The following is a 12,553-nucleotide window of genomic DNA, read 5'->3' as shown; positions in this document are numbered from 1 at the left end:
GATGCGGCCGCGTGTTGCAGTCACAAATAGTTAAACAGAGAACTGGGATCTGATAAGAGCGTCGCCCAGCAGCGGAAAAAAAATCTAAACCTTGCGTGTAACTGTGGGATACGAACAAGGCCCTCAAACCGGCTTAGCGGGCCCGGCACCGAGTAGTTCCATGAGCACATCCGGTTCTCGCATTCTATGCGCGGAGTAGAAAAAGAGTGGAATCTTCCTGTTATAGGCGCTTGCTTATATGTGGGGGGCTTTTTTTGAGTGTGAGGGAAAATTTTCTCCGCAATGATGCGGACCAGGTCTACAGAAGCTAGGAGTGTGTGTGATGGGGGGGCTCCAGGGCTCCCACCTGCAGCTGCGACTGTAGCGAGCGCCGGGCCAGCAGACTCTGGATGACATTGGTTCGGTCCAGGCAGTCCATGCAATTGCTGCGGAACGTTCCCTCCTGCTGCATCAGCACCTTCCCCTCAGCGTCCACCAGGAAGTACCTGCGCCGCACGGGGTCACCAAAAGCAGGATAAAGGACAGAAACACACGGAAACGGGAAAGGACGCAGCAAAAGGGGACAAAAAAAAAAAAAAAGAATCAATAGACCAGAGAAGTGAATGACACGCCTACCCGAATTCATCCTGCATTTCGGCAACCATGTCCAGGAGGATCTGCAGGCGGTGCCACCTCATCCGACTGCACTCCTTGTGAAAGTCGAATGCAACGTACCTGTGAACACAGGGAGAAAGGTAATCCTCTGAGCTCCACCAGGTGCAAGGCGGAGTTCTTCGGAGAGCAGGTTGCGAGGCGGGGGTCCTTACTTTATCATGCTGTTGGACAAGCTGGTCACCATCTTGTCGAAAGCCAGCTCCAGCGGCTTTTCTGAGCCTTTTTGGTTAATCTAGGAGAAAAGAATGAAATATAATTAAAGCTAATAATAACAACCCATTTTTCAAAGAGTAGTAGCAGTACTGACACATTGGACATTCAGAAAAGGTCATTCCAGTTTGGATGACACACACTTAAAGGAAAGACTGTATTTTTCTATTTCTATTTTTCAAAATGAGCCTAGATTCTCGATCATTGGGAGTATATATATTATGATGCTTATCACTCCTGCTGACCCCAGATGATAATGAATAAAAATTTAAAAGTTATGCTTTAATCTACTGCTTCTTCAATAAATGGAAAATGCTGAGACGAGGCGCGGCGACGGGAGAGGTCTGCACTCTTACCAAATTCAAAATCACTTGTTTTCCGTAGAGAATTATCTGGGAGTCAAAGTGCCTCTGGAATCCATCCAACTAACACAGAGGATAAAGTGACGAAGGAAAAAAGCGTGAAGAATCGTGAAGCTGAACGGAACTCATTTACACATTCGAGTACAAAAAAAACCAAAGTATAAAACAACTAAAAGGCATCTTACGTGGTTAATTGTTTTGCTTATCTGTGGTTTTGGTTTGTACTTCAAATTAGGCCTCTGCGACCAGTAGAATGGAATTGATCCTCTAGTCTGTAAGTGAAAAGGAAAACAAAAGTCAGCCGACAACAGCCCAGTCATTGCACTGTTGTATGCACCGTTCAATCGTTAACTATTTAACCCGACTGACTCACACCGATGGGAGACGGAGACACACATCATGCTTTCATAAAAAGGTTGTTACGAGTGTTGTGGGAAAACTACAAGAGTTTATGCCGTGTGACATAACTCTAGAGGCTAATAAAATAAATGATATGCTGACCTGTACAAAGGAGGCCTTGCCGCCGCCAAACTGCACAATCTGCTCCGTTTCCACAAAATTTGCAGCATGGCCCTCCATGTCGAGGCCTAGCAGACACAACACGCTGCGTGATTCTCATAAACTGGCCGCAGAAAATGCAAGATTGTATTGTTTTAAATGAGAACTTCCTGTGGGCCAGGCCGTGGAGTTACCGCGGACGTAGTAGCGGACGCCGGCTCTGAAGCAGCTCCGTCTAGATATCAGGTTCCACTCAAAGACTTTTCCGTTGATGCAGCACGACTTCATGGCGATGACTTGTTGACAGGGGAGTTAAGGCTTCCTTCAAAGAATATTGCTATATAGCTTTCTTTCCGATAAGTCATTTTCTATGACTTTTTTAAAAATGTGATCAGCACCATGTAGCTTTGATTGCCAGAATAAAAATTAATCAACAAATGGATCAAATAAATGAGAACTCTCTATGAACCCTATAAATCAATATTATTCCTGTAAAACTGGGAATTTCCCCGTTGTGGGACTGATAAGGGTATATAAATAAATAAATGTTATAAACTTGCATAGTTAATTGTTGCTAGGTCAGATTAGATAAATAACATCAATGCTGGCAATAAAGTACAGAGATAGGCGGAAAGATTCCTTTGGAGAGTGGAACAAGAGTGGCGTGCCAAACTATATTTATAGCAACAGGACATGTTTGTTCACAAGATGCATGCTGCTGTCCTGTGCATTACTGTTCTCCAATCTCTGAATCCCTCTAGTGGCTCAATAGGAGCATAGCAGGAACTGGTATAGTTCAAGCAAATACAAAAAACTGAAGCAGAATACTTGCTAATAATGAACAGCAGGTAAAAACTGAGCCGTTTCCTTTACTTCTACTTCATATAAATTGTGTGTAAAAATGCATGCATGCAAAAAGTGATTCATCACAAGTGATAGATTAAATACCACTAGAAAAGATACAGCCATGAACAACCGGAAAAGCAAATTTATGGAGCTGCAAAGACAAGAGACAGGAGATTAATGATTAATCTGGGGACATTCTCCGATGGCACCAAAAGTGAGTAATCTGTGGCCTTCTGTTTACCTCTGGCTGTGTGAGGAAGTCCCTCAGGAGGTGACCGTTCCAGACAAACCGCTGATCTGCCTGGAAGCAGAAACAAACCTTTGAATGCATTGTTCTGTATTATAACTATAGGAAGAAATATGGCCCAGTATCAACCAAATTATAGGCAATACATTTTTGGATGCTTTGGAAGACTTCTACGATGGGTTCGGCATTTTTCAACCGTGGCTTTATTCAAATGTTGATTCCCATCATTTGCAACTGTTCATAGCAGAACCTCCCTGCACACTTGACGATTGCAAAACCTGTTAACTGGAGTCCAGAAAAACAAGGTTTAAACTGCTTTTTGAAAACGGCAAACTTTCTTTTGGATACACCCCACAAAATGTAAGAGACTAGAAAAAAGAAGCCGCACCTCTTCCTACCGGCAACCTATTTTAGCCAAACATTAGGCCCTGGATGTACGGCCGCAATAGCAAAGTAGTTGCTTTTGCCAAAGTAGTTTTAAATGAAAATAGATATAACGGTTATTCTAAACATGTACAAAAAAAATCATGAAAACATGTGGGTCTATAATGTTAGCTGGTTATAGTTTTCAAAAGGGAGATTTAATGGCTTTTAAATGCTGTAAGGTTATACAACGCTGAACATTGTACTGCTTTAAACACAGTTAGAGCTGCAAGAGAGTGGTATGTTTTTAAATAATGAAGGGTTGAGCTTTGAACAGTTGTGCTCTGAACAGTTACAAATGATGAACACCAACGTTTTAATAAAGCCTGGGTCAAAAAACTGCTGACGAACCGCTCCTTTTGACCGATGAATGAAAAGCGGACAGTTTGCAATACAACAGCAGCAAAACCATGAATGAAGCTTGTATAGACCTTGATCATTTCAGGCAAATTGAATAAAAAATAAAAAAATGTACTTGTATAGATTTCTTGACTATATAAAATGCCACTTTTTGGCTCACGGTTCAATCTAGGCTGAACATTACGAACAAGAACATTTTGACAAACTTCTGTCCGTCCAATTCTCCTCCCTCCCCTCACCCTCTCCAGCAGGCTCATCTCCTGGAACTCTGGGCTGGTGTTGGCCAGGCGCTGCAGAGTGTGCGTCAGGTCGTAGTCTGTGGAAAAGTAGAAGCCATCCGTCTGAAGCACATTGTTGATCATGGACAGGAAGCTCTTGTTGTCTTGCATCTGAGAGGAAATGTTACATGAAGAGAGGATGATTATATGAAAGAAGTGAGTGAGGTTCAATTTGCTCAAGGGTTAATTCTGAAATTACAAAATAAAATTCAAAGACTTTCAAGTACTTCTTAAAATACTATTTTTCATTTTCAAGGATTTCACAAAAAAAACAATTATAATACATTTTCAATGTGATCTATTTTTATTATGTTATGATTAGAATAACAAAAAAAAGGAGGAATATCACATGTTTTTTAAGGACAAAAGGGGCTATTTTCAAGTTATTCCAGTAACTTCAATTTCTGAGGACAAAATTCAAGCACTTCCGTCACCTCAAGGACCTGGTAAGAACCCTATTACTACTAATGTTACACTCTTGAGCCACACCATGAATCCAGGAATAATTTTTTGATCAGTGATCTTCAGAGACCTGGCAAAATACACCACTTTGGAAAATAATAAAATAAAAACAATGTCTACGTGTCTATGCCCACTTTTGACTCATGGCATACAACACTCTGCAAATATTCGATGCCTTCTAGAAAGTTCTGTGCACACCCCAAGGCACAAGAAACAGCCGCTCTTCTGCAACTACCTACTTGGTTGTCTGTCAGGTGTAACACTGTCTTCTTGTAAGAAATCACATCGAAGTCCGTGGCTTTCCACACCACGTGGCCCAGGAGATCACCCACCTTCTTCTTCTTTGTGATAACAATGAGGTACATACCTGGAAGAGACGTTGTGGTAGGTATAACATATTACTGTATAATTACACCAAAATATAAAAAAAAAAAAACACCTTTAAAAGTAAAAATTAAAAAGTATCTTGTAAAAGCTGAACCTACCTGCCACCATGCGGGTGGTTCCCATGATTCCACATATTGGCTGTGACAGAGCAGATGGAGGGATGTCCTTCTTCACTGAAGAGCAAAGCAGTAAGACCATAGTTGAGTATTTTAGTCTGGAAGCCTGCTGTGTTTTCATACTTTAAATAATCACCAAGTTCGTCGATTAGCACAGAGTCAATAACAATGTTTACCTGTTAAGGTCATTTCCGTTGACACCCGGTCAATGGCAAGGACGTCAATGGAGCCATCATCACAAGCTTCAATGTAAAACTTCTCTGGGGTAGTGCGCCTAGTCAAGGATATTTTATTTGTATAGAAGAAGAATGACTATTAATCCAAGTGGGGAAATTTGTCCTCTGCATATAACTCATCCTGTTACTATGTAGCTAAAGAATGGTGGGGGACCAACTCCAGCTCCTGAACACCAATGTCATGGCCAGGGACATCGGCAGGAGTGTCTAATCCTAATGTGCATGTCTTTAGGGTGGGAGGAAACCCATTGGAACAGGAGGAGAACATGCAAACTCCACACAGAAAAGGCTCCAGTTGGGTTTGAACACAGAACCTTCTTACTGAGCCGCAATGACACCAGGATATGGTGGACGGACACAGGATCAGATAAGTTATGATTCATCACAGTTTGCTCGGTGACTGGTTGGCTGCACTGAACTGTAGCAAGCGTACCTGCTTGCTGAAAAAAATTGGAATTGGAAAAGGGATCATAGTGGTTTGCGCAATACGCTGCATACTGTGCATCGTTATCGCCGTACAATGCTCTGTACTCAAAACACTTATACTCTGTTGCGTGCTGTTCACAAATACACATATTTTGATTGTGCTTTTTGTTGACATATTTCAGCGATCTTGTTTATGGTTTGTACTTTTACTGTATTTTGTACAGTCTTTGGAGTTTGCCCTTCTCTTGAGTCCTCTGCACTGTACTTGTACTATGTATGTGACCGAATACAAATCTTCAACCTTGGTCCCAATGCAGTGAAATCACAACCAGCTAGTTGTGGTCTGCAGGGCTAAAGTCCTCGCCTGCTTCGAGCAGGACACGCCTGTTCTCCCCCAGCGGTGTGAGCTGATGAAAGGTAAACACAACTTCCACCACCAGAGCCAGAGCTGTGCTAGCGTTAGCTCCTGTTGGCAGAAGTAGGCTGTTAGCGAAGAAGCGTTTTCCCGCAACTCGCGAGAATTTATTCCCAAAGCCCGTGTGCCCGGGGCTCCTTCTCTGTGTGAGCGCTCATTGAGTCGCCTGAAAGTTAAAAAAGAAGAAGAAGAAGAAGAAGAAGAAGCCCATTTAGTGCCGGATCAGACTTACAGAACGAAGCTCTCGTAGGTGGTGGCCATTTTCTTCCGCTCTGACCTCAGTGACGTGTCGGCGGAAGTGACGTGACGCAACGTGGACGTCACGCGGTTCGATCGCATGTTTTTTGTTTGTTTGTTGTTGTTGTTGTTGTTGTTGTTGTTGTTGTTGTTGTTTGTTTTTTTTGGCGCACGTCACGCTGGTATTATAATTGTTTCAATCGAGCAGTGTCGAAATGTGCGGAAGCGTAGACATCTCTACACATATTTCTATTTTAGTTTGTATTTCGCTTTTGATCCGTTTCAACCCGCACAAACTTTGCAACGACATGCACTCGGAGCAAGGAATCGCTTAAACTGGAGAAAAAAAGAAAAAAAAGAAAATCTATGGACACGTCAAACGAGGAATCAGAGAATCCATTTGTTATTTTTCCCCTTAACCTTTCCCTTTACCTTATTTTCTCTTAACATAATAAGTTATCTTCCCAGCTCGAATGGAACGTACCATTATTATGGTGCGTTCCATTCGAATTGGAAAGTCGGAATTTCCGAGTTCTGACGGGGCGTGTGTGTGGGTTTGAAGTACACCGAAGCACATGATATCGGAAAGCATTTCAGACAAAGGCCCCATTTGTGCATTTTACACACATTCTTGTACGGAATAGAAAATATTTAAATATTTCCTTCCCATGCACGAAACAAAATACACTGCATAAGCGTTAACATATTTGAGATCCAAGATCCCACGTCAATGACAGCGACAAGTTTCTCATTTTTTGTTACTTAACTAATAAGGGATAAAAAACATGTATTTGTTGTTCTTCATGTTGAGCTTGATAACTATAATTTTGGTTCTATTGCTGGTTTAATACAAAACCCCTTCATCTCATTACTTGTGTCGTGTAAGTACAATATAATTATCATAAGGTGTTATGATATTGTTGATTGGTGTATATGATATTTTTGAGTGAAAGTGAAATCTTTATCCCATGAAAATTGGGTATTACTCCAAAATCCCGTTGCTGTTCATCTAGAAAAGCTGAACTTCAAGGAAGATACTTTGTGAAGATCTTTTTTCGTTTCTCATATTAAAGATGTATGGTGAAATTCTCGATTGTCCACGAGGTGCTCAAATCAAATTCAATAAATGATGTGAATTATTTGCTTTTAGTCCAAATCTCTCTGTATGGATTTTGAAAATCAGCGCAAAACAAACCAAGCATTGGCAAGAGGTTTTTTCAGCCAAAATGCATAGTTCCAATTTGGATAAACTGGAATAGAGCACAAACAAATCTAATAATAAAAAAAAATGTTGGATTATTACACTGACTATTAGATCTTTTTAAACTCCTAAATGCAAGGTGCACGGAAAATAAAATTCAGAAAGTCGATATAACTTCAGAATTGTGCATGTTTCAAGTTCACGTTTCGCAGTCCATTCCCCATTTGCGGTGGAAATGTTTCTAGAATTGTATCCACACTTCAGCTATCTTTTGTGATATCTTTACCTGTGTTCACACAGAATCATTGCCGTGGTGACCTTTGTGAGACCATATGGTGATATTTGAGACATTGGTACACATTTGGTGTTGACAATGAAAGCCGTTACCATGGAAACCAGGCAACGCGGGGCCCGCAGACCTCAGCTTCCGTGAGTTATTGTTGACACGATATGACCAAAGCCAATATTTACCCAATTCAATCACTCCATCATTTGTACTGTCTGTCAGACAAGAAAGCAAAGGGATTGCAAATATCACTCGCCTCATGGTTGCATTTGTGTGTTTGCGCATGTGTGTTTAAACTTTAGCGGTTTAAACTGCTTCTTTTCGAATTGTAACATGAACATGCCATCTGATCAGCCTTATAAAAGACTGACGATTAAAAGAATAAATGGACAATTCCTGGTAGTTTTTTAGCATGGCATTCACAAATGCATATTAGTATGGAACATCTCCATTCATTTTCAAGTTCCAACGGGAGTGACCAACGGGTGCGGAACAAAATGTCTGTGGACACAATTGGATGGACCCACAACCAATCAGAGTTTTGGATAGAACTACAACCAATCAGAGCATTGGATAGACCTTCAACCAATCAGAGCATTGGATAGAACTACAACCAATCAGAGCATTGGATAGACCTACAACCAATCTGAGCATTGGACAGACCTACAACCAATCAGAGCAACCCAACGTGTGACGTATCGCTGAGCCAGTGAGTTGGTAAATTACTGTAAACCTTAACCAAATCCTGTTGGAAGTACAACAAACACATCTTTCTGATCAACAAAACCATTTTGGAGAAAATATACGGCGATAGCGGATTAAACCGAACGTTCCGCGTCAGCGGCAGCCATCTTGGTAAGGTGCATCAACGGCGACAGTGAATTCAACAGAACGTTCCACGTCTGCGGCAGCCATATTGGTAAGATGCATCAACGGCCCTCCTCTGCATCGTCATCGTACCAAACCCGCCCCATAGTAGATAAATGGTTGTGATTGGCCCGACCCTGGCAACAGGTTTCGGGTGGAAACCTGTTGCACTGGGTGTGGCCAGACGTACTCTGCCCGATCAATGATTCCCGCCTGGGGCGCTGTTGGCACCGTGCTCTGGGCGGGTTATCTCCCAAATAGGAGCCTTTCTGTGTGGAGTTTGCATGTTCTCCCCGTGCTCACATGGGGTTTCCTCCACCTCACGTCAGTAAGGACCCCCCACCAAAAACATGCACACACCATCGTCTGACCAGCAATGGACACTTATCACCTGGTCCCCGGACGCGTCCACGTATGCTGCCCACTGCTCCTGACTGTGGCCCCGGAGGAAGGACAAGCCAGGATGGGTTAAACGCAGAGGCCTCATTTCACCGGCCACCATCCAAAGCGCGTGCATGTGTGTGTCTGTGCAAGCATGTGTTGTAGTGTGGTGTGTTGCGTGACGAATAAAGATAAAGATTGTTGAAACATGAGCTGCAGATTAGTCTGGTTCCCAGGTTAATGGATTCTACTGATGCTCTTGAAGCTTGCTGTGGTGAAAGCACCATTTGTTCTTATCAATCCCTTGAAAATATATCAACAAACAAATGCATAATTAGTCACAACAGGGTTTATTTAAAAAAAATAAGTAACTAAGCAAATCTTGATTTGTATGGCACATTTTAAAACACACTGTTTTAAACAAAGTAAATTAGAGAAATGTTATTTAAGAGAATTTAAACCAGACAGAGGGGGCATGCAAATAAATAAAATACAAATAAAATATAATAAAGTAAAATAAAATATAAAATAACATTTTAAAATGAAAATAAAGGAAAACAAAATCAAAGAAGACAGAGTATTAGCCTGCACAATAAAAAAAAAATGTTTTAAAGCATGTCATTTTATTGGCTATGTATTTGTCGGCTATATTGTATACATAATATATTTGTATTGTTATTTTCTGTATGTTTTGCTCCATATGTTACCTAGTTTTGTCCCAGGACTCAACATTTTTAATATAATTTCCCAAATTCATCACATCAGGTAAGGAATACGGTTCTCGTACCTTCTCAGCTGAACCAGTCAGAGCTTCTTCCAGCAGTTACAGTATTTAAAGATAAATACATCACAAGTTATTCAATGCTGCATGAGTATTGAGATTATTATTACTTTGATATTAGTATTATATTTGAATTTAAGTATAAACAGCATCATTACTATCAGGATCAGGCATTGCTACCAGTCTAATATTGGTGCCAAATCTGCATTCCCGGTCCCTGTCAGTGTTGTGACTTAAAACCTTTATACCAAAGAAGGACGTGGCAACGTTGACCACAATCTGGAGCAGAGCGAGAGCCATCAGCAGAACGTCCACGACGCCTTGCACACGGACAGCGTTCAGCCCGAACTGCAGCAGAGCCAACGCAGCGGCCGCCAGATTCATGACAATGCTGAAAATGACCTTAAGGACAACCAGGTGCAAATACCAGCAGGAAATCAGTAGCGGCTTTGTCAAGAATATGAAAAACTGTTTATGGAAAAAAAACAAAAAAAAACCTGGACACCAGACACTTTATTGAATCACCAAGAATTTTATGGATGGATGGATAAATAGATACAACATTGGAATTACTCACCAAGCATATAGAGGGGAAATCCCTGCCGACAATAGTCAACATGCCTGATGTTGCAAACTAAATAGAGAAGGTAATTAAAATTAAAAAAAATACACGTCACAAATCTGTGATATCAGGTTTAAATTTTTCAAGATAATTTATTGTGTTTGAAATGCTTCCATTTTTTCAGAATCAAAATCAGGCTTTATTGGCTAAGTATGCTCACACATACAAGGAATTTGAGTCTCGGTTTGGTACCGATCATATTCTAAAATAAAAAAAGAAGTAAGAAAAATTTTAGAATTTTGGGAATTTTACATTTACCTGCACATAGTACAGTAGGAATAGGATTTATAATAAACAGAATTTATAGTGAGTGCAAATGGGCAAAGAGGCGGTTCAATCTTAGTCTTAACTGTTTGGAAAATACAAATTGAAAACGCAGCCAAACCGCAGAGTCGAGTGTTCGCGCGGTATCTCACCACAAAGAACAGTGCGTTGGAGTTATAGACGTGTGAAGCCAGGAGAAACGTGCCCAGAACGCCGATCAGCATCTGCATCACCTACAGTACAGGGAGAACAGCGTGTGTTTCAATGCATGTATCAGACATTGACTAAGGGCGTTTTGAAAAAGCAGTTTCACCAGAAGGTGTTCTTCCCTGGACCACACCGTGAGTGTGGGACTCACCCCCAGAGCGCCGTGGTGTCGTGCTTGGAGGGTGTTCCTCGCGCCGTCGTCGGACTTTCCTCTCAACGAGTCGAGGAAGGCATTGCAGACGATCTGGCGTAACGGGCGCCGACGACCTCCAGGGTCGGAGGTCGCGGCTGATGCGGCCGTCCCGGTGAGCTCCATCCGAGCTGTCCGGACAGACGGACCCGGAGCAACTACAAAGATTGATGGTGAAAGTATTTTATGGCACGTGGCGGCTTGTACTTCACTGCCTGTACGACTGAGGAAAGAACAAACAAAGTCGGTAAAGTTCGTACAGAACTTACCTAGATTTATTGCAACAGGTGCAGCAATGGTGCACTCTGGTCTGATACCGAGGTATGAGCCCTGAGATGCAGGGGAGAGAGAAGGAGTGATGGGAGCGGGCGGCGGGGGGGGAGAGAGAAAGAGAGAGAGAGAGAAAGAGAGAGAGAGGGAGCGAGAGCGAGAGAGAGAGAGAGAGAGAGAGAGAGGGATGGGGGTGGGCCGGTGGGGGGAGAGAGAGAGAGCGAGAGAGAGGGATGGGGATGGAGAGAGGGGAAGAGAGAGAGAGAAGGAGGGGGATGGACAGAGAGGGTGAGAAAGAGAGAAAGAGGTTGGGGGATGGACAGAGAGGGGGGGGGAGAGAGAGAGAGAGAGAGAGAGAGAGAGAGAGGGAGAGAGAGAGAGAGAGATAGAGAGGGAGGGGGAGAGAGAGAGGGATGGGGGTGGGCGGTGGGGGAGAGAGAGAGAGAGAGAGGGATGGGGATGGAGAGAGGGGAGGGGAGAGAGAGAAGGAGGGGGATGGACAGAGAGGGCGAGAAAGAGAGAGAGAGGGAGGGGGATGAACAGAGAGTGGGAGAGAGAGAGCGAGGGACCATGGACAGAGAGGGGGAGAGAGAAAGAGAGAGAGAGAGGGAGGGAGAGACAGAGAGAGGGAGAGGGATGGGGATGAAGAGAGGGGGGGGAGAAGGAGGGGGATGGACAGAGAGGGCAAGAAAGAGATAGAGAGGCAGGGGGAGGGACAGAGAGGGGGAGAGAGAGAGAGGGATGTGGCGGGCGGTGGGGGTGGGGGGAGAGAGAGGGATGGGGATGGACAGAGAGGGCGAGAGAGAGATCACATTGAGATGCAGTACAAAAAAAAACAAAAAAACAAAAACAAACCAAAATAACCACCAAAAAAATCAACACATCTAAAAAATAAACACAACAGGTATTCCGGGTATGGAGCATAACGAGTCTATGTAGCGACGCAAACGCAGCAAAATAAATCACATTATTCTTGGCTTCTTGACCAGAGCAGGGGCCTCCCTCTCTGTCTTTAAGAAGCACTTGAAGACCCAGCTCTTCAGAGAGCACCTCCTCTCCTAACTTACAATTACTTAGCAGTATTTATTGTTACACTAATGTCTCTGTCGCAATGTAGCTTGAATGTCATTCCCCCTTGTAAGTCGCTTTGGATAAAAGCGTCTGCTAAATGGCTAAATGAAAATGTAAATGTTGGTTGTATGTGGGCATCAGGTAAACCCGGTCGGGGCAAAACCAAGATGGCGCGTCCAGGGGAAAAAAGATCGTCCTCATAACGAGGCCAAGACGCGGGGGGACGGGTGGTGTGCACTGCGGCGGGGCTCTAGTG

General features: G+C 43.0%; 1 protein-coding gene across 1 annotated transcript in view; it reads right to left on the bottom strand.

Annotated features, from left to right (window-relative positions):
* Positions 1–6,181, bottom strand: part of sacm1lb (SAC1 like phosphatidylinositide phosphatase b) — a gene marked incomplete at its 5' end in the record, with an annotated part of 7,812 nt that extends 1,631 nt beyond the window's left edge. The window contains 14 exons of the mRNA XM_080005072.1: positions 347–485; positions 616–714; positions 807–886; positions 1,221–1,289; positions 1,412–1,498; positions 1,728–1,813; positions 1,919–2,020; positions 2,688–2,721; positions 2,812–2,871; positions 3,840–3,989; positions 4,580–4,707; positions 4,826–4,900; positions 5,020–5,117; positions 6,153–6,181. Of these exons, the coding sequence (XP_079861198.1) occupies positions 347–485; positions 616–714; positions 807–886; positions 1,221–1,289; positions 1,412–1,498; positions 1,728–1,813; positions 1,919–2,020; positions 2,688–2,721; positions 2,812–2,871; positions 3,840–3,989; positions 4,580–4,707; positions 4,826–4,900; positions 5,020–5,117; positions 6,153–6,181 (1,236 nt within the window). The remainder of the gene's footprint in view (positions 1–346; positions 486–615; positions 715–806; positions 887–1,220; positions 1,290–1,411; positions 1,499–1,727; positions 1,814–1,918; positions 2,021–2,687; positions 2,722–2,811; positions 2,872–3,839; positions 3,990–4,579; positions 4,708–4,825; positions 4,901–5,019; positions 5,118–6,152) is intronic.
* Between the last annotated feature and the right edge of the window lie 6,372 nt (positions 6,182–12,553).

This window comes from Zeus faber (assembly GCF_960531495.2).
Source record: "Zeus faber genome assembly, chromosome: 8".
NCBI classification, from domain to species: Eukaryota; Metazoa; Chordata; class Actinopteri; order Zeiformes; family Zeidae; genus Zeus; species Zeus faber.
This window is presented reverse-complemented; position numbering and strand designations above follow the sequence as displayed.